The sequence below is a fragment of the Eleutherodactylus coqui genome, chromosome 12 (assembly GCF_035609145.1).
Source record: "Eleutherodactylus coqui strain aEleCoq1 chromosome 12, aEleCoq1.hap1, whole genome shotgun sequence".
Taxonomy (NCBI): domain Eukaryota; kingdom Metazoa; phylum Chordata; class Amphibia; order Anura; family Eleutherodactylidae; genus Eleutherodactylus; species Eleutherodactylus coqui.
In genome coordinates, this window is record NC_089848.1 from 80785001 (window position 1) to 80806406 (window position 21406).

Sequence of the window (21406 nt, forward strand, 5' to 3'; positions counted from 1 at the left end):
ATTTTTTTTTCTCTGTTTTTGCATCTTCTCCTCCCACAGATCACTTACTGCATGATTATCCTTATGCTCTGGCTTATAATGGCTCTCTGAACCTTCACAGCGACTCTTAAGTGGCCCATTATCTGGTTAGTCAGAGTTCTTGGCCCTAAATGTCACATCTAGCGAGTAGTATTTACGTAGCGCAGCGGCTGGTAATAATATGGCAGCGTGGAGCCGCCTACACATGGAGGTTGTCTGTGTTTGGATGTACGAGATGCTGAAAAGAAGTTAAAGGGACGCTCCGTCGCAGACAGCCAGGCTCCGCCGTCCCCCTGTGGGAAGCAGAATCAATGACTTTCCCCAAAGGTCGCTGGGACCGCCCTCCCTCGTGCTTTATAGGCTGGCTGTTATAATGCACTCGGCGGGGCCCTTTTACACTGAACGATTATTGCTACTACATCATCTACACTTATAATTGGTCGGCGCTGCCCATGTGAGCAACATCGACCAGTCAGCAGCATGGAGTGTCTTAGACTACTGATCCATACTTATGTGGCCATCTTTGTTCTTCCTGTGCGTTAACCCTTTCCAATCCACTGTCTGACCTCTGAAGACATTATGATTTAAGGCTATACAGCTCCGATGTTTGAAGACATCCATCGGGGTTCTCTTACTGTATATTGCCAGCCTCTCTGCTGTCGGAGCCTATCCAACGTGTCACCTCATGCAGTACTGGCTTTAGCCAGCAGATAGTGCTGTTGTATAACTGTAGAAAAAGAGTAAGCCCCTTAGGAAAACCCGGATACAAATTAGATTGGAAAGGGTTAACTGCTTGCTGACCAATCACAAGTATGCTTACTACAAGTGGCAGGCAGTTGCAGCCCTTACCTTGTATGGCTAGACATCCCACAGGCCTTTCTAGGACCCAGGACTGTCCAACCGTATTACCTGTTGGGACATACTTGGGTATGCCCAACTAACTGCCCATTTACTAGTGGTGTATAAATATATACCGGGACATTATAGTTCAATAATACAGATCAAAATAAAAAATCCCTCCCTGGGATTAAAAAGGGGAAAAAAATAAAATTTTTGTTAAATAAACTTCATTCAATATAAGTTTTGAAGACCTAAAATAATATGCATTTGGTATTTACAGAACCGTAACCAGCTGTGTAATAAATGTATAGCAGGTATGATGACTGCTGTATGCTGTAAAAAAAACTGTAGTGAAACTGCATTTTTTGGCATTTTTGCCAAAATAAAAAATAATAAAAAATTAGACGCTAACGTATGAGTAGCAGAACATCCGATCGTCGAGTAATTGCTTAGAAGAGTGATTACGGACGACTCTCGCCCCGTGTAAACGTGAGACCCGACTGAGTGAGTGAGAATTGCTTGTCGGAGTCACTTGGTTTTTAGCTCACTCAAAAACCAAACAACTGTCGGCCGGTAAACAGGTAGTCAGTCATCTGTGAGCGACTGCCTGTTTACTGTGAATGGAAGAGATCTCAGTGCGCTTCACCTCCATTCAGTGAGCGATTATTAGTCCTCTGTGAAAGCAGAGGAGCGATAATTGTTGGGACGGCTGTCGGGGACATTAGCGCCTGACAATCGTCCCCTGTAAACGTACCCTATATAAAAATTATATATATATTGGTCCTCAAGGGGTTAAAGGACTTGTGGAATGTTATGTAGATGAAGCCTAACTGTTGTGTAATGAGATGATCTGCGGGTTGTTCTTCCCTTAGACTGGGTTCTTCCCTTAGACTGGGTTTCCACCGGACCGCATGGATGTCCTACGAGATTTCCGCAGCGCAGAGGCTGCTTCAAAACCTGCGCCATTTATTTAAGGATTAACCCCTTGAGTGGCACGCCCGGAAATTTTCCGGGACGAGCTCCACTGCTCATAGCAACATAGCCCGGAAGATTTCCGGGCAATGTATCACTATGGGAGCTGCAGAGCACAATGCCACAAGCTGTGACAGTGTGCTCTGCCTGCACAGACCCACAGAGAACAACGCAAGGGCTTTGAAAAACCAGCAGAAGATATTGCCGACATGTCGGCAATGTCCTGCTTTGTTTACAGGTTGCCATAGAGACCATCGGCTTGTCAGAAGCAAGCCGATGGTCTCTGTGGCAGGGAGAGCTGGTTGTTAGCTGTCAGAGGACAGCTAGGTACCAGCTCTTACAGCAGAGATCAGAGAAAACCTCCGATCTCTGCTGTGTTAACCCTTTACATGCTGCAGTCTATGTGACTGCAGCATGTAAAGGGCTGTCACTGCAGCATGTAAAGGGCTGTCACCATCGGACCCCCGGAATGTGATCAGGGGTCCTGATGGGTCCTTGTAGAAGTCCCCTAAAGGGACAAAAAAAAAAAATTTAAAAAATTTAAAAAAAAAAAAGGAAAAAAATTATTAAAAAAATAAAAAAAGCACTTGTCTCCCTTTACTTTGTAAAAAAAATCAAAAATACAATCACACATGTGGTATCCGTGTGCGTTGTAATGACCCAGAGAAGGAAGTTAATACATTATTTAACCCCTTAATGACATGGCCCCTTTTTTTCTTTTTTCCCCATTTCTTTTTTTCCTCCCCCCTGTTTAAAAAATCACAACTTGTCCCGCAAAAAACAAGCCCTCATATGGCCATGTCAATGGAAAAATAAAAAAGTTATGGCTCTTGAGACGTAACTGCAAAACTAGTTGAAATTCAATGATTAGACCATTTTAAAAAACCTGCCCTAGTGGGCACGACAGGGTGGTAGGAAACCTGCCACTCAAGGGGTTAAGGCGTTTTTTCAGCCTATATTCCGCTGCGGACATCTCCCCATAGAGAGAAGAGAGACGCAGCGGAAACGGCAATATGATTGACATGTTGCGGATTTGAACTTGCCGCATGTCCGTTTCCGCGCGGACTGTTCAACCGTGTGTGAAGGAGATACTTGCAAATCTCGGCCACTTTGCTGCTTAGTCTCCGGTTTTTAAAATGCCAGCGGAATTTCCGTTTGGAGGGTCTGTAGCAATCCTGCCCCATGTGAACCCAACCTTGGGCTGTGAGTACACAAGTGCTAGGGCTGTTACCGAAGCGTTCATGGAGCTTGTATAATAGCAGTCTTCAACCCTTAGGACATAAACTTACGTCCTATAGCGTCATCTGTGGGGTACTTAATGCAACAGGACATAAACTTATATGGATGGTGCGGGATGTGAAGCTGAGCCAGCGGGGCTACCCTAAGAACAGCAATCCCCAGATCGCGGCATTTAAAGGGTTCATAGTGGGAGCGCTCTCCCTCTGTGACGTCATCAGCCCTCAGGGATGTAATCGCGGAGGGCTGATGGGTTGCCATGGCAACACGGCTCACCTGATACTGGTGTCCCAGACTGCCATTACCTATGATTGCTCTTGTAAGCAATAAGGCATTGTAGTACAGAAGTACTGCAGTGCATTATCATAGTGATAATTGCTATGGTTCAAATCCCCAACAGGGACATAAGAAATAAACAGTGTAAAAATTGTAACAAAAAAACACCTTTTTTTTTTGCGCACATTCCCCTATTTGTATAAAAATGTTGAAAAATTAATCGAACACACTATTTAAAAAGAAACCTAATTATTCGCTTCGCCTCCCAAAAAGTGCAATAAAGATAATCAAAAAAGCTTTATGTATTCTAAAATGATACCATTTAAAAACTGAAGCTCCTAATGCAAAAACAGCCCAGACTATGGAAAAATGAAGAAGTTATGGGGCTAATTGTGCTGAAGTAGAAAGAAAAAAGTTTATAATTTTGTCATCGTCGTAATCTTACCGACCCGCAGAAAAAAAATTGTGACTTCTGCTGCATGATTAAGACTGTAAAAAAGAAGGCAAAATTGATGTTTTGTTTCTCTGCTCTAAAAAAAAAAAAATAGTTGTCTTTTGGGACAAAATAGGCCGTGACCTTAAGGGGTTAAAGGCAAGTGTTTGATAAGAAGGAAATCATGTACTCTACGCTGATGGAGTGGAACAGCGCCATCAGCTGGAAGAACAGGACTGGGTCAGGCAGGGGCCATTTCGGCAACTGAATGTTGCTATTAACTGACCTCTAACAGAAATCTTGAAGATGGTGACGATTGACCTACAAAGTAGATTAGAGAGATGCAGGGCGGCTGTGATGTGCTTCTGGGGGGGGGGGGGGGGCAACGAGGGCACTTTTATACAGTCTGCATAATATATCCAATAGCCAACCTTCTAGCAATTCTCGTCTTTCACTGAGAGATGCTCTAGTCACATCCAGAGCTGCATTCAAAATTTATCTATACTATTCTATAAGGCATGGGGCCAGAAATCTGAGCAGCTACAATGCTCTACACTTTATAAGCAGCTTTGTATGTGAGCAGAGAAGCTCAAGCGCTTCTATATAAATACAATGCTTTACAATCCACATCCCTGGGGAGTTCTGGAGTCATTGAAGAAATGGCTGATACCAGATAACAATAGTCTCCATTCCACTACAAAGCAAATAAAATATAAGAAAAACCCTTTTGGTGTAGCGTCCCTTTAAGTCCTGCCTCCGTGCCATATATTGCCGGCAAACCGTTATTTCCAAAATTTGCAGTTCAATCTGTCGCACGTCTCGGAAGGATTTCAAAAACAGATTTTTTTTGTACAGCACACACATGAATGAAGACTTACACCCAAAATGATCCCCCCAGTTTTCAGTGACATACCCGTTGTTGCCCTAGTCTTATATCTTTATGTACAACGGGGCCAAAACCGAAAGCAGCATTACACTTCAATTGTCTTAACTTTTACATAATGACCATTATCCATTGGATAACGGCCATCACATGACCGGGGACTGCTCACCGCAGCCCTCAGTCACTGCTCCAGGCTCTTTACTACCTTTAGTAGGCGGGAGCAAGGAGATTTTAAATTTCCCAGGCCCTTTCCAGCTTCTGCGCTTGCATCCACCATTTTGGCAACGGGTGCATGCGCCAAAGTTGGGGAAAGGTTCACGGATCAAGATCCCATATGGAGACGTCGCCAGAGGCCTTAGGTAAGTAATTTCACCTCCCCTCATGGATCAGATCCGTGACGGAAGGTGAAACTTTAATTTATTTATTTTTTTACTTTAACTTGATCGCGATTATCCTTTTGGATAGCAGTGATCACGTTACCAAGGGCGCGTACCATGCCCTCCCCCCCCCCTCCCCCCATGAAATGTCCAGGCTCTTGGGTACGTTTGGTAGCTAGGAGTGGGGAGATTTTAAATTACCCCAGGCAATCCGCGACCTTTGCGCACATGCGCCCGCCATCCTGGCGACGTGCGCAGAAGCTGGGGCAAGGTCTGTGGATAAATCTGGGGGCCTTGGGTCTCATCTCCCCTCACGGATATGATCTGTGAGGAGAGATGAAACAAACTTTTATTTTATTTATTTATTTATTTTTTACTCTTTTCTACTTTTTTTTTTTACTTTTACATGATTGCTATTATCCATTGGATAACAGCAATCATGTGACTGGGAACCAGTGACAGCAGCTCCCGGTGACAGCTCCCTGCTCTTGGCTACTCATACTAGCCGGGAGCAGAGAGTTTTAAAATTTCCTGGGCTTCTGCATGTAACGTAATGACATCTGGCTCGCATGTGCAGAAGACCGACGTAAGGTCCTGGAGGACCAGTACGCCGGGGGACATCACAGATGATGGGGGTGAATATCCTCAGCCCCCCTTATGGATCCGATCCGTAAGGGGAGCAGAAATTTTAACTTTATTTTACTTTACATTGACTTAATTGTGATCTCAGGTATCCGACAAATAACCAGCTTCCCGCAGCCCCCATGACAGCTCCAGGTTGTCCGCTACCTCCGGTTACCGGCAACATAGAGCTGTCACGTCCAGAGCCTGCAGGGCTTTAATCCCCAGAGGAAGTGTGTTTTTACGGCCCTATGGATTAAAGCCTAGCAAAGCAGGATGTAAAACGTCTATGGGGTGGTCACTAAGGGGTTAAGTGACACCGCGCTTGGTATAAATGGCGGCGGGCCTCTCAGAGGTATTCATGCAAATGTTACTGTGTTCTAGGAAAAAAGGAAATCGTCTGGATGATGCTGGAGGCCGGGGCCGACACGGACGTGCTCAACTCTGTGGGGAGAACCGCCGCGCAAATGGCAGCTTTTGTAGGTAAAACCCTTTAGCATTCTGTTATGTTTCTATTTTTGTCTTTTTTTTAAAAAAAAATATATATATATTTTTAACTCCGCAATCCCTTCTAAGAGAGAAAAATGATGGGTACAAAACGGTGGGAAAAAAAATAAATCCGTACTCGCAGTTCCAGTGAGCTCCGCAGCCCGCCTCCATCGGTCTGATCCTGACTGTGACTGCAGCGCTCTCATAACTGTTCATGAATGACACATGACCGCTGAGGCCTTGGATTGGTGAGTGGTCATGTGACCTCTGCAGTCACTTCAATTGGGCCCTCTTGTTTGTTTTTTTAATTTGCTTTGATGAAAAACGTAGGGAAACGGTTGCAATATGGATGGGAAAACCGCGTACATGGTTCAAAAATGCATGAAACGCACGCTAAATGTCCGATTGTTCTTCAAAAATCGCTCCTCTATTTTTTATTGGAGCGTTAAAGACAAAACGCGGGACACTCGCAACCAATTTTCATGTGAGTGCGATGTGTTTGACACAGGTTTGACTGGGGGGGAGCACAAATATTTGAGCGCATGGGTATTTGAGAGTAAATGTGCGACTTTTCTTATTTCTGCATCGGCCATGCCACTTTTTTTTTTTTTTTTTTTTTTTTACGTAGGCAGAGCTAGTCAGAAGAGGGCATGGCCGCCACAGACGGATTAGATTTTTGTATAATTTACATCAGAAACTGGCATAAATTATACTAGACGTGTACGCCAGGTCAGACGTGACTTACATTTCTTAGAAGGTGCACAGAGGTGTCAGGGATGCGCTCAATACACAGAGAGATGTGGGTCTCATCGTGTATTCGGCGCACTGTGTGAAGTTTTACTAAACTTGGCATTGGAAATGTTGGACTTAGTAAATTTTCCCCCACTACTGCAGCCACCACTAGAGGGAGCTGTGGAGATTGTGGAGTACTTAAAGGGGTTGTCCCGTGAAATCAAGCAGGGTTATACACTTCTGTATGGCCATATTAATGCACTTTGTAATATACATTGTGCAGTAATTATGAGCCATACAGAAGTTATTCACTTACCTGCTCCGTTGCTGGCGTCCCCGTCTCCATGGTGCCGACTAAAGCTGCTTCTTTAGTCGCACGAACAGTCGCGCTTGCGCTGTAAGGATTCCTCTTCTTACTCCCTCCGGGCTCACGAGCGGCGTCCTGGCTTCTCCCTCTTCTCCGCGTCATCGTAGCTCCGCCTCCATCACGTGCTGCCGATCAGCCAATTAGGTGGCTGTATCGGCAGTGGAACGCAAGGAAGGAGAAGACAATCCATGGTGCACCATGGGAGAAGACCCGCGGTGCACCATGGGAGAAAACCGTGGTGCACCATGGGAAAGGACCGGTGGCCATCTTTAAAAGAAGATGCTGCGCGAACGGGGATGCAGGTTTTTTTTTTTTTTTTTTTTTTTAAATAACTAACGGAATTGATTTTAACGGGGCAGAATGCGGGGGTAAGTTAAAGAAAAATTTGGATTTCGCCGCGGGGCAACCCCTTTAACTGAACTCAGTTTCTGTAAACTCTTCAGCTCCCTCTAGTGGGGGGTGTAAACAAGTGGAATTATACTATGTAAGCAGAGGATTTGGAGCTCTGTGTCAGCAGACAAACCCATCGTACGAAGTCTAAACAATCGGCATGTAGGTAAACGCAGCAGCCGCACAAATCTTTTTCCTGTCCTGATGGTTTATTACTAGCGATGAGCGAGCATTGCCCTTAGCGAGTACCTGCCCGCTCGAGAGACAAGGTTCGGGTGCCGGCGGCGTGCAGGGAGCTGCGGGGGAGAGTGAGGAGGAACGGAGGGGAGATCTCTCCCTCTCTCTCCCCCCCCACTCCCACTGCTGACTGCCGCTACTCACCGCTCCCCCGCGCCGGCACCCGAACCTTTTCTCTCGAGCGGGCAGCAACTTGCTAAGGGCAATGCTCGGTCGAGCAATTGCCCTTAGCGAGTATGCTCACTCATCTCTATTTATTACCAAGTATCACTGCGGGTGAAATGTATCAGCACAGTGTCCAAACTACTTGGCTCACAGAGGATCATCTAGACTGGATACAACTGTAACAAACCTTCAGCTGTGAGAGGTGTATTAGGTGATTAAACCTGAATGTTCCCATTTAGGGCGGCTTCACAAAAACATAATTCTCTGCCTGCATGTGACAGTCTCGTGGCACGCAGCAAGTGCGCAATGACATTCGCCGATCGCCATGCACTATCTCGGCGTGTATGTGCGTGTAATACGCACCAAGATAGAACATGCTGTGATCTTTCTTTCGCACAATATGTGTGAGTGGCAACAGGGGAGCCTATGGCATGTTGGTATATCATATTCTGTGTGCAAAACCCACTCGCGGAATACGCTGGAACCATATGTTTGTACGAAGAGCCCTTACTGACAGCAAGCGGAGATGTTAATGAGAACCTGTCCGGTCACGTATGCACAATGTAGTGACTGACTGATTTCAGCAGCCTGTCATTTAGGCCGGGCGGACCAGATTCCACATGCAGGAGGCCTGCAGCGGATTCCGGCTGTGAGCCCGGCCGGAAACCCCGCGTACCTGAACTTTCCTACATTACGGATAATCGCCGACTGTCATGTGCAGTTTGTTTTTGTCTGCATTTCCTGCACCATTGCTAAGCGATGACGCAGATACCTGCGGGCCTTATGCAGTGCTAATTGCGTATGGGCTGCAGATCAGACAGCCTCCATTGCCTTTAGTGGAGGCCGTCCGCATGGAATCCGCAGCGGAATAGAGCATTTCCTCCACTTGCGGATACGAATTGCGTATTCCCCGAGTGTGAGCGAAAAGCGATTATTATTATTATTATTTTTTTTTTACACATGGCATTTTGAATAGCCGCAGTCGCCGATTATGGATTCCACAATTGGAGTCCGATCGTGTGAGCCCGGCCTTGTGTGGATCGGTGTAATAGCTTTTGAGTACGAAGACTGGCAATACACACATCAGATCTCGATCGGCTAAACCCAACAATTTAGTCGGGTCAGGATGATCATCTGAACAGCAGGCGTCCTAGTAGAGAAGGATCGGACAGTAGGCTTTTGCTCTCTGGTAGCAGTTTTCTCTGCTCTTTGCAGTTAGGACACATACATGCCTGTATGTGTATGGGGGTAACAGACAAGACAGCTGAATCAACCGACCGCGATCTTATCTGTATCTTACATGTTAAAGGGAACCTATCAGATCCCTCATGGTTCCCACGCTGGTCCATCACTGGGACAGGACAACCCAGTACTTGTCACCCCCTATCCTATACATTATACACAGGCTTGTATCTCGTATTGGTGCCTATAGAGAGGGGGGAGTCCTCCATGTGCAGCGCAGGACCTCTATGGCGGTGGCCTCATAAGATTGCTCTATGGTATATCTTCAGTGTGGTCCTCGGAGACGGGACTTCTCTCTCGAGTTCTCCTTCTATTCTGCTTTTATCTTCCAGGCCAGCACGACTGCGTCACCGTCATCAACAATTTCTTCCCTCGAGAAAAGTTGGATTATTACACCAAACCGCAAGGATTAAGTAAAGAACCAAAGTTACCAGTTAAATTAGCGGGACCCCTCCACAAGATCATAACCACCACCAACCTCCACCCGGTTAAGGTGAAGCTTGCGTAGAGGTTTTTATATAATCCCAACGTTCTGTCTACTATCTTCATTCCACCATGTTTATAATAAAGTGTCCCGGTTCCCTCGCAGCCGCTGTATGATGTATATTACATGCAGAGCCATCAGGACTTTTGTATACATGGTCTCGCATTGGAACCTCCGGTGCTGCATGCAGCGCCTTTTCTTCCGTCCAGAAGCCGGGCAGCTGGGTGGAAAGTGGACGGACCCGATTTATAGTCAGTGGGATCCATCCGGCGCTGTTCAGTTCTGTCCAGAGACGGAGACGTTCGGCCGCAGAGATTTTTCCTTTCCTGCTCCCCGAACAGACAGCTCAGTACATTGCATAGTGGCGTAAGTTGGTACTGCAGGCTGGATCTTATTGAAGTTAATAGGACTGAGCCTGCAGTACCAACCCGAGCCACTGGGCAATGTACGGAGCTGTCTGAAAACAACTAGAAGAGGGAGAATCCCTTTAAGGTACTTTTTACACAGATCGTCTATCAGCCCAAAAATCGCTCAAAGAAATGATTTTGACAGATAGTTGTCACGCATCAGCCCGGCGGGGTACTGAGTGAGAAATTGCCCATTAGTCGCTAGTCATTATGTTTCAGCTCACTAAAATCAAGTAACTAGTGAGCCACTTCCGGCTTAGTATAAATAGGCAGTTTATGAACAACTGCCTGCTCACGGTGAATGGAGGCAGGCAGCTGGGGGAATACACTGTATATTAAAAATAACCACCCAACTCCAGTCCTCAGGGACCACCAACAGGTCATGTTTTCTGGATATCCTATAGTAAGAACACCTGTGGTAATGTCTGAGGCACTGACAATAATTACATCACCTGTGCAATACTGAGGAAATCCTGAAGACCTGACCTGTTGGCGGTCCCTGAGGACTGGAGTTGGGGACCCCTGCCCTAGGCCACCAGGGATATTAGATAAGTATTTGTATGAAGTCACACGTAAACATAATTCTCCTTTTTAAAACAAAAAGGGTCAGCCCAATAGACAGCTGGTTAAATGACATTTTAAAAACATTTTTTATGACTATGAACATCAAAGTATCAATCTTTGTATAATGTGAATAAAAATGTGGAATTTTTAAAAAATTGAAAAGTATAAATTTATTAACATTTTTAAAAAAAATGTGTCCCAATCCGCTCTCCAGATCATTTTCCTGATAAAAGAAAACCCTCTGCTGTTGGAGCCGGAAGCTCTTAAGAAATGCAGCGCGGTGCTGGATCTGATCTGCGAGAAGTGCATGAAGCAGCGGGACATGAACGAGGTCCTGGCCATGAAGATGCATTACATCAGCTGCATCTTCCAGAAGTGCAGCAGTTCTCTGCAGGAGAATACGCTGGACGCTCTCATTAAAAGGTACAGAGCCATTGTGTTAGCAAGAAGTAGGGAAGGTGATAGGAGGGAGTGCAACTGCAGGATCAGACTACACATGGTGTGTTTGTAGTCTGTTACCATGGAGACACATAGGTTTGCATAGGAGCTATATGCACAAAATGAGAGGAGATTTTTAATGGAAGAGTAAATGCAAGTTAGCTTTATTCTTCTACTGTAGATGCATTGTGATGATAAATGGTTTGTTGTATATACTCCATATCGTCTGAAGGACAGGATGTAACTTATAGCTTCACGTTTACTTCACACATACAGTAATGGCGTCCCTTATCTCGTTCTGGTCTTCAGTTGCATTGAGTCCTGTATTCCAGCTGCATTCATAGTTCTGCTGGTTTCCTGCTAGTAAAGTTGAGCGCACTATAGGACCTTGGCTGTTGGGTCACATGACTGTCTTTTGAATACAGCCTACAGAATTCTGAATGCAGCTCTGGATGTGACTGGAGTATAAAGCAACTCAAAATCAGTATAAGATAAAGACAAGTAAGTTGTTTGCAAAGTTGTTTAATATTAATATGGAGTGCACCCCCATTTCATAACGAATGAAGCCTGTCCATCAATCAGCTGACCGGTTGCTGAAGCCACCAGGGATTATCCAGTATCGCTAGGAAAATATGTATGCTGCCACACATTCCCCTGCTGGGGAAAAGTAGTATTGCATTGCGCCCATTCAAATGAATAAGCAACCATTATTAGCAGGACATATCCGCCGTCTTTGTAGTAGCTCTCCGCCCTGGTTATTAGAGATGGATACAGAGCAGGGGACCCCCTGTATGACATCCATACGCCCTATTAGGAAATATGGAAATGGGTAATCCAGTTGTAATTAACTTTTTAAAATTACAACCAAATGGGTGAAAACAATAAAACAAAAGAGCACCTACCTTCCTCCACTGCAGCTCCACAATTTCCCTGATCTTTGTTGACGGCAGAAGTCAGATCGGTGTGAGGCCGCAGCGCCACAATTTGGAGTTCCTGGCATCATTGCGCCCAGGATGTGAGTGCTGATGCCAGGAGAACAAGAGGTGATGCTGCAGGCTCTGATTCGTAGGCAGCGGTCACCTGACTTACACTGTCAATAGAGCCCAGGGGAATGGCAGTGCCGGATCACCAGGCCTGAGGAGGGTAAAGGGGCTAGCAGCACTGTCTTTTGTCACATCAGTTTTACATATGGACTTCCCAAGGGTGTCCACGGATCTCCAGACCTGGACTCGGAGCATCATGATGCTCAAGATTCGGGTCCGGAGACCCGTGGTCAGGCCAGGATACTTGTGAAGTCCATACATAAAACGGATCAACAAAAGACAATGCAATTAGCCCTTAAGTACCGCTTGTTTTATTGTTTTCACCTATTTGGCTCTAATTTTCAAAAAGTTAGTTGTAACCGCAAAACCTCTTTAAGAAAATAAACTTGAGAGTTTCTATAATGACCAAAGAAAGCTGCTCTTGATGAAGCGACAGATTCGGCTCTGCTACATCAGTGTGAACTGGGGAATGGTTTACAACATTGTAGGCAATGGTATTATCAGTAGGCTTTCGTGGAGCGGGGTGGATATACACGGTTACTGGTCCTACCTGAGCGGGCGTTCATCTGTGAAATTGATTACTAGCTCCTCAAAGCGATCCTGAAGAGATTTGTGAATTTGCGGATTCGTGTGATGATGATGATCTGTTATGTTATCGTTTAGTTTATTGAAGGGTCGAGACAGCGACTGTTTTCCGGTTTTCCAAGAAAAGTTCATCAGGGAAAGTATCCGGAAGTTTCCATACTGTGAGGCCACACTCCTTCAGCAGTTGGTCCGAAGCATCGCTCCTGTGGACATAGTAAGGAGTATTACATGTAAATGCTCTGGATAGACCGCCATCTGTCTGCTCGGAGAGGCATGTTGGCCCTTAGACTGGTTAGTGTCTTTGGTCCCCAGAGACTTCTCCCCTCTCGCCTATCCAGTCGCAGGGGGGAGACCCTCACATCTCCCTCACTCTGCAGAAATCTGAGCTTGTAGATTGTGAAACATTATGGTGTTGGCAAAATTGGAATCCCACGTTGTAAAACGGCGACGCACGGAGGGAGGACGGAGCGATCCTCTCATCTTACTTCGATTGTAGTAGAAATACAATATTCTCAGTTAATATCAATCCTTAAAGGGAAGCTGTCATCAATTCTAAGCACCATAGGGTAAGTTATGGTGCTTATAGTTTAGGGGACGTGGAGTCCAGCAATCCTCTTTTCATACTCGCCCGGGGGCCCCTGCAAAAGCAGCATGAGAACAGCAGTGTGTGCACTTCCATAGAGAAGAATGGGGTTGTGCACCCACCGCCTTCTGAAGAGTGAACATGACTTTGCTGGGGGACACACTGGAACTGGGGACCGGGTGAGTATGAGGGGCTCCCCGACTCCACATCACCTCAACTATAAGCACTGTAACTTAGTTTATGGTGCTTCTAGTTGATGACAGGTTCCCTTTAGTTTTCTTCTCTTCTGTAGTTAATGGGGTTTTCCCCCTTTTTAAAAACCTCTATTTCCTCCTAAAGGCATTAATCCCATATCTATAGGATGGGTCGTAAATGTCTGATTTCTGGGACCCCCAGCGATTCCTGGAACAGTGCACCTCAAATGCCTCTTGTGATAGGAGTGGTGATGCAGTTGGATATCTCTGTTCCATAGAAGTGAATGGAGTTCACTCATGCTCATCACATTCGGAGTTTGGCGTTTTCAGGGTCCTCCACGTTTATCCCTATGGATAGGAGATAAATGTCTTTATTAGGAAAACCCATTTATTATATTCTGCCCTTTTTCTTGGTTTCATCATCTTTTAGGAAAGCTGGGCGATGACCCACAGAGTAATGACCTCGTTACTCCTGCTTGCCTATGTAGAACTAACTTATGTCCTTGCATTGAATGTTCTTAGGGTTTGGCTGCTAGTAATGCACTTTTATTTCTCTTTCTTTAGGGCTGTGACCCCACCGCGTTCTCCGTGCTGACGCAAGCCATTACTGGCCAGGTGGGCTTTGTGGATGCAGAATTTTGCACTACATGTGGAGAAAAGGGTGCAGATAAGCGATGCTCTGTCTGCAAGCTGGTGAGTTCTCCTGATTACCCCATCATGTCACCAGAACTGAAAGAAACAAGACAGAGTGCTACATGGGGTAATAACCAGAGATGAGCGAGCGTACTCAAGTGAGAAGTGCCATATGCGAATACCTGCCCACTCGTTTCTAAAGATTCGGGTACCGGCGGGGAGTGACGGGGGAGAACAGGCAGGAACGGGGGAAGGGAAATCTCACTCCCCCCCCACCCCCACCCCACCCCACCCCACCCCACCCCCTGCTCACTCCCAAAACTCACCGCTCTCCGCCGCCGGCACCCAAATCTTTAGAGATGAGCGGGCAGGTACTCACATAAGGCACTACTCGCTCGAGTAGTTTGCCTTAGCGAGTATGCTCGCTCATCTCTAGTAATAACTGAAAGATCAAATGTGTCCGGAGGCAAGAAATGTGCTCAACTGAGGTGGGAGTCGCATGGCGTAACACCCAGATTTGCATGTAGCATAATCCTTTAAAGTGATCCTCCAGTCCTGGACAAAGAAACATGGCCGCACTGCTTCTCGGACTACCTGACGTACAATCTGTATTAGTCTAACACACTACATGCTGCTCACGTGGAGAACAGTGGCCAGTCAAAGCAACATGTGGTGACTTTTGCAGATCTGCAGCAGATTTCGACCCTTCCAATTGACATGGTGAAATCTGCTGCAAGTCCACACCAAAATCTGCAGCAAATCAGGCAATGTGTCAACTAGCAATGCATACTCCCCCCAAATGCTACATATCGATGCTCAAAAATTTGGACTGCCTTTCTTAGACTGTCCCACAATTTCTCAGCTTGTGGTGGTTTCCACAGAGCCTGCTGATTTTAAGTAGGGGTGGGCTTTTTGACTGACTGATCTGCAGGGGTGGGGTCAGAAAAAGCCTTGTTCTATATTGCTCTAAGCTGCAGGCTCATTTCCTGATGCTAAGTACTTACAGGGGTTGTCCAAGATTGGAAAAACATGGCTGTTTTCTTCCAATAACAGCACCATATAAGCCCACTGGTTGGTTGTGGAATTGCAGATTGTCTCCATTCATTTCAGTGGAACTGAGATGCAATACCAGACACAACCCATGGACAGGTGTGGCGCTGTTTGAAGAAGAAAGCAGCCATCTTCTACAGTATACCGACCGTTCTGTATCATCCTCTTTCAGGTCATCTACTGCGACCAGAATTGTCAGAAGCTTCACTGGTTCACCCACAAAAAAGTCTGTAAAATCTTGAAAGACAAACGAGAGACGCAAGAGTTGGAGGCGGCCAGAGAGAAGAAGAGGCAGGAGAAGCTGGCTGAGAAAGGTCAGTGGGGAATATGACTCATAGCATTGTATCCATCCGACTTTGCCCCAACCTGGTTGTATTTCATCTCTGCTTGATGTCAGTGAATGGGAGATATCTTTAAAATCCAGAGGTTAGAAACATAAATACTTCTCACTGCTGAGGGTTTGTTACAGCGGTATCCAGGCTAGACAATCCTTTATCGGCTAGAGAGATTTGTGCTGCTGACTGGATACAATTGTAACAAACCATAAGCTGTGAGGTGTATTGAAGGGCTTGTACGGTTAGCGAACCATTTATTAAATTATAGGTGCGTGTGTGTTAAAATAACAAAACCAGCCGTACTTGCCCGTCTTCTGCCCCAGTGATCCAGCGCTGCAGCTCCACAGTCCTCTCGGTCTTGGGTGTGGAACGGCTACCACTTGACCGCTGCAGCAGGCAGCTGCCATTCACCTGACATCATGGTTCCCGGAGTCCCCTAGTAAAGGTATCCACATGATGGCAATCCTCGTGGGGTCGGGGTTGGTCATGCAGCACCCTACGGATCAGTATCTTCATGATCTCTTGATTTTTTTCAGCCTCCCTTCTAGTTGAGTATGCCACATTGTTTTCCAACAGCCATTCCATGGCTACAGGACTATATCTGGTTGGGATTTTCTTTCTATGCTGCCCTGTGAAGGGTCATCGGCCGCCAGGTTTTGCATGTAATCTCCGTTTACCAGTGTTCTTCATTGTGGATGCTATTGCTCCCCACGTAGGGCCGCATCACTGACCCCAGCGATTGTCAGGGTTCAGTTGGATCTGTCGTTGTCTTTTAATGTTTTTGTACTAATATTTATGTAATAAAGATTGATGTATTTTTGGAGTGTGCATTATTTTAGTTTTTTTTGTCTACTTTTCTCTTATTAGTGTGGTCTCTGTTAGACACTATGTGGCAACACCCTATTTGCTTCATTTCGGTAGTTCCTCATCCTATTTCTTCTGTGTGATATGTGGCTCCCAGCATCTGATTGGTGGTGCCAGGAGAACAGCCTCTGACGTTGCAGCTTCTGATTGGCTGCAGCGGTCAGGTGATAGCTGTTCAATAACAAAGACTTGGAGGACTGTGGTGCTGCAGCGCTGGATTGTGGGGGGTGTGGAGGGTGGGGGGAGCACAGGCACATACCGCTGGTTTTGTTACTTGCACCTATAATTATTGTCTAGCAACAGGACAACCCCTTTTAAAGGAATTCTGTCACCAGGATTATGAACTTTAACCCGAGTCAGTTTGCATGATGCTAGGAGGGGGGGGGGGGGATGGGAGCCGCTGCGGCCCACGTCCATGGCTCGGAGCTCAGCTTTGAGCCAATTTTCATAAACCTGGTGACAGAATCCCTAAATTCTGTACATGATTTCAACCAAGGATATTCCCATTCACTGACAGTGCCATCTACAGGGAAGATGTAGAATTACATGCCAGTCATTCATTTAAATAAACCATCATGAAATACAAAGACCACCAGAGTTGGAGTCATTCTTAACTATCGCATCTAAGCCCTCAATAATATAAAGGTGTCCAAAGCATGGGAACCCCATATTTGATGTCCATATACCCTTATAAGATATATTTAAATAAATAAGGTTTTTTTCTTACACAAGAGAAAAAAAAAACGTGTGAGGGGAAGGGGAACCCTTTTAATATTTATTCAAGACCAATCCAACCGGACCTTGGTCTCTTCAATCTCCCGGTGGTCAGACCCCCGTGATCATAATGTTATGGTTTATCCTAATAATACGCTACAACATTCTCAGCTGGAGTTTATCCCTTTAAATTGCGCTCTTTGATGTATCCGCTTTTGTGTGGCGCCCCCCATGCTATCTTATCAAGATTTCTTTTCTTGGCGTAGCAGCGTGAGGATCGCTCCACATCTCCCATTATCACACGGCTCTGATATTTTAAATCTATTTCTCTGGCACTGGAACAACGTGTAAGAACACGATTGTGTGATGGCTGCTTAGCGGGGGAAGCCTTTGTAGCTGTCGCTCAGAGGCGGAGAATGAAGGACAGCAGGAAACTCTGCATTCTCCTCCATTACCCAGCTGTACTCCCTTCTATGGAGCGGCGGGAATCCTCCGCACAGAGCAGATCTGGGAATTACGGAAATTTCTCATTATTAGATTTACTTTTGTGGAATTGGAAGCAAAATGGAAAATTTAAATTCTATTCTGAATAATAAAAAACAGTTTCACTGTCTGTGCTGAATATATGGGTAAAGCAAAGAAGGGATTCATATTCATACTAATGATGCATTGAAATAAAATTGGATACACATATTCTGACCTGATACTCCCTTATCTCAGTATGGAGCACAGGATTATATTCTCTAAATGATTCTGGGAGTAGTATAATACTGCCCCCTATGTACAAGAATATAACTACTATAATACTGCCTCCTATGTACAAGAATATAACTACAATACTGCCCTCTATGTACAAGAATATAACTACTATAATACTGCTCCTATGTACAAGAATATAACTACTATAATACTGCCTCCTATGTAGAAGAATATAACTACTATAATACTGCTCCTATGTAGAAAAATATAACTACTATAATACTGCCCCCTATGTACAAGAATATAACTACTATAATACTGCCCCCTATGTACAAGAATATAACTACTATAATACTGCCCCCTATGTACAAGAATATAACTACTATAATACTGCCCCCTATGTACAAGAATATAACTACTATAATACTGCCCCCTATGTAAAAGAATATAACTACTATAATACTGCCTCCTATGTACAAGAATATAACTGCTATAATACTGCCTCCTATGTACAAGAATGTAACTACTATAGTACTACCCCCTATCTACAAGAATATAACTACTGTAATACTGCCCCCTATGTACAAGAATATAACTACTATAATACTGCCCTCTATGTACAAGAATATAACTACTATAATACTGCCTCCTATGTACAAGAATATAACTACTATAATACTGCCCCCTATGTACAGGAATATAACTACTATAATACTGGCCTCTATGTACAAGAATATAACTATTATAATACTGCCCCCATGTACAAGAATATAACTACTATAATACTGCCCTCTATGTACAAGAATATAACTATTATAATACTGCCCCCATGTACAAGAATATAACTACTATAATACTGCCCCCATGTACAAGAATATAACTACTATAATACTGCCCCCATGTACAAGAATATAACTACTATAATACTGCCCCCATGTACAAGAATATAACTACTATAATACTGCCCCCATGTACAAGAATATAACTACTATAATACTGCCCTCTATGTACAAGAATATAACTACTATAATACTGCCCCCTATGTACAAGAATATAACTACTATAATACTGCCCCCATGTACAAGAATATAACTACTATAATACTGCCCCCATGTACAAGAATATAACTACTATAATACTGCCCCCATGTACAAGAATATAACTACTATAATACTGCCCTCTATGTACAAGAATATAACTACTATAATACTGCCCCCTATGTACAAGAATATAACTACTATAATACTGTCCCCTATGTACAAGAATATAACTACTATAATACTGTCCCCTATGTACAAGAATATAACTACTATAATACTGCTCCTATGTACAAGAATATAACTACTATAATACTACCTCCTATGTACAAGAATATAACTACTATAATACCGCTCCCTATGTACAAAAATATAACTACTATAATACCGCCCCCTATGTACAAGAATATAACTACTATAATACTGCTCCTATGTACAAGAATATAACTACTATAATACTCCCTCCTATGTACAAGAATATAACTACTATAATACTGCCCCCATGTACAAGAATATAACTACTATAATACTGCCCCCATGTACAAGAATATAACTACTATAATACTGCCCCCTATGTTCAAGAATATAACTACTAGAATACTGCCCCCTATGTACAGGAATATAACTACTATAATACTGCCCCCTATGTACAAGAATATAACTACTATAACACTGCCCCTATGTACAAGAATACAACTACTAGAATACTGCCCCCCATATACAAGAATATAACTACTAGAATACTGCCTCCTATGTACAAGAATATAACTACTATAATACTGCCCCCTATGTACAAGAATATAACTACTATAATACTGCCCCTATGTACAAGAATATAACTACTATAATACTGCCTCCTATGTACAAGAATATAACTACTATAATACTGCCCCGATGTACATGAATATAACTACTATAATACTGCTCCCTATGTAGAAGAATATAACTACTATAATACTGCCGCTATGTATAAGAATATAACTACTATAATACTCCCTCCTATGTACAAGAATATAACTACTATAATACTGCCCCCTGTGTACAAGAATATAACTAGTATAATACTATGTTTTTCTCTACAGAGCGTATATCTGCTGACTCCAGTGCGCTGCAGGAGGAGAATGATGGTGAAACTGAAGCTTCCAAAGAAATAGAGCCTGCACCCCCGACAGAGGATGGGGACCGAGTGACAGACGAGACGGAGACCTCTGCAACAGCAGAAGAAACCTCCACTGATCCAAGTCAGCCGGCCCCACAGGAGGGAGCAGGGCTGTGATCTTATCAGTGCTCTGCTAAGACTGAGCACTTTCTGCTGACTTGAACTACTTGAGGATGGTTCTACAAGGTGGGATGGACTTCCAGCGATAAGACCCTTTTGAGTTGAGTACCAAAACGCCCCCAACCCACCCTCCATCCTTTTCCAACTTCTTACTACCACCATAGCTCTACGTGACTCTGGACCTCAGATCCTGTGACCAAGATGAGAAGTGATGATCTATATATCCATGGTAACAGTTTCGCTGCCATGGCTCCTTATGAACTTGTCACGGGGGCCCATTCAGGAGACAACTGACACTCTCTGCGTATGGAGCAGGCTTGGATCTCGATCCCACTTCATACAAACCCGTACGTGTTCATCACGTGTCTTCAAGGGGTGACGTGCAACCATTAAAAGATACAACTGGCCCTGACGAAAACACCTGATTCGATTTAAGCAGTGCTGACCGTTCAGATCAGCATGTAGTGTCGAACTGCCGCCATATACGAATACACCGTGTGCATCTGGTAGTCGAAGGAGCGGTGTGGCCATCTTTCTTTGCCCAGGCCTGGAGGGAGGCTTCAAGGAATCTGATAAAGCCGTGTGACATGTCATGTGAGAGTTGTAGTATATATTAATAAACCTAATTTGTACCTTTTTTTGGTCCTGTTGAGTGACTGGTTAGCAGTGCAGCTCTTACTGCGAATGTCACCCAGCTTTCCTAGGCTTCTGTATGAGGAAACTGCACACCGGGAAAACTTGATGACTGCTGTAAGAGCTGTGTGGTGGCCATATTGATTGTCACCCAGTTTTTTATATTTCTTAAAGGGGATCTCCACATTTTAGTTTGTGTGAATCGCATCTCATAGAAAAAGGTTAGTCACTTTGTAAATGAACTACTGCTGCTATAACTAAGTATGAGAGCTATAAGGGGCTTGTGTATACCCTATATATTACTGAGGATGTGAAGACCTAAAATAACTTATCAGCAATTAAAATATAGGCACATACAAATATACAAAAACCTACATATAGAATGGTCCAAGAACCAAACTGGTTCTCTACAAACAGCAGTGTACTGCCACCAAGGTTAACGGAATGGGAAAAGCATGCAGGGAACAGTTGTGAAGTCTTCGATAACCTGCCCATCAAAGGCTCCCTGTAGACCCTTGATTATACAGAGCATCCGCCCTGATAAGGGTGACCCTGTCCAGGATTATTATTCTATAGTAACAAACAT

The 21406-nt window shown here is 44.4% G+C and overlaps 1 protein-coding gene across 1 annotated transcript in view; it reads left to right on the forward strand.

Moving 5' to 3' along the window:
* Nucleotides 1-20824, forward strand: part of ANKMY2 (ankyrin repeat and MYND domain containing 2) — a 45847-nt gene extending 25023 nt beyond the window's left edge. Inside the window, exons 4-10 of the mRNA XM_066585206.1 lie at nt 6041-6139; nt 9611-9771; nt 10948-11156; nt 12878-13013; nt 14141-14269; nt 15432-15573; nt 19991-20824. Of these exons, the coding sequence (XP_066441303.1) occupies nt 6041-6139; nt 9611-9771; nt 10948-11156; nt 12878-13013; nt 14141-14269; nt 15432-15573; nt 19991-20184 (1070 nt within the window). The 3' untranslated portion in view covers nt 20185-20824. The remainder of the gene's footprint in view (nt 1-6040; nt 6140-9610; nt 9772-10947; nt 11157-12877; nt 13014-14140; nt 14270-15431; nt 15574-19990) is intronic.
* Nucleotides 20825-21406: the final 582 nt, after the last annotated feature.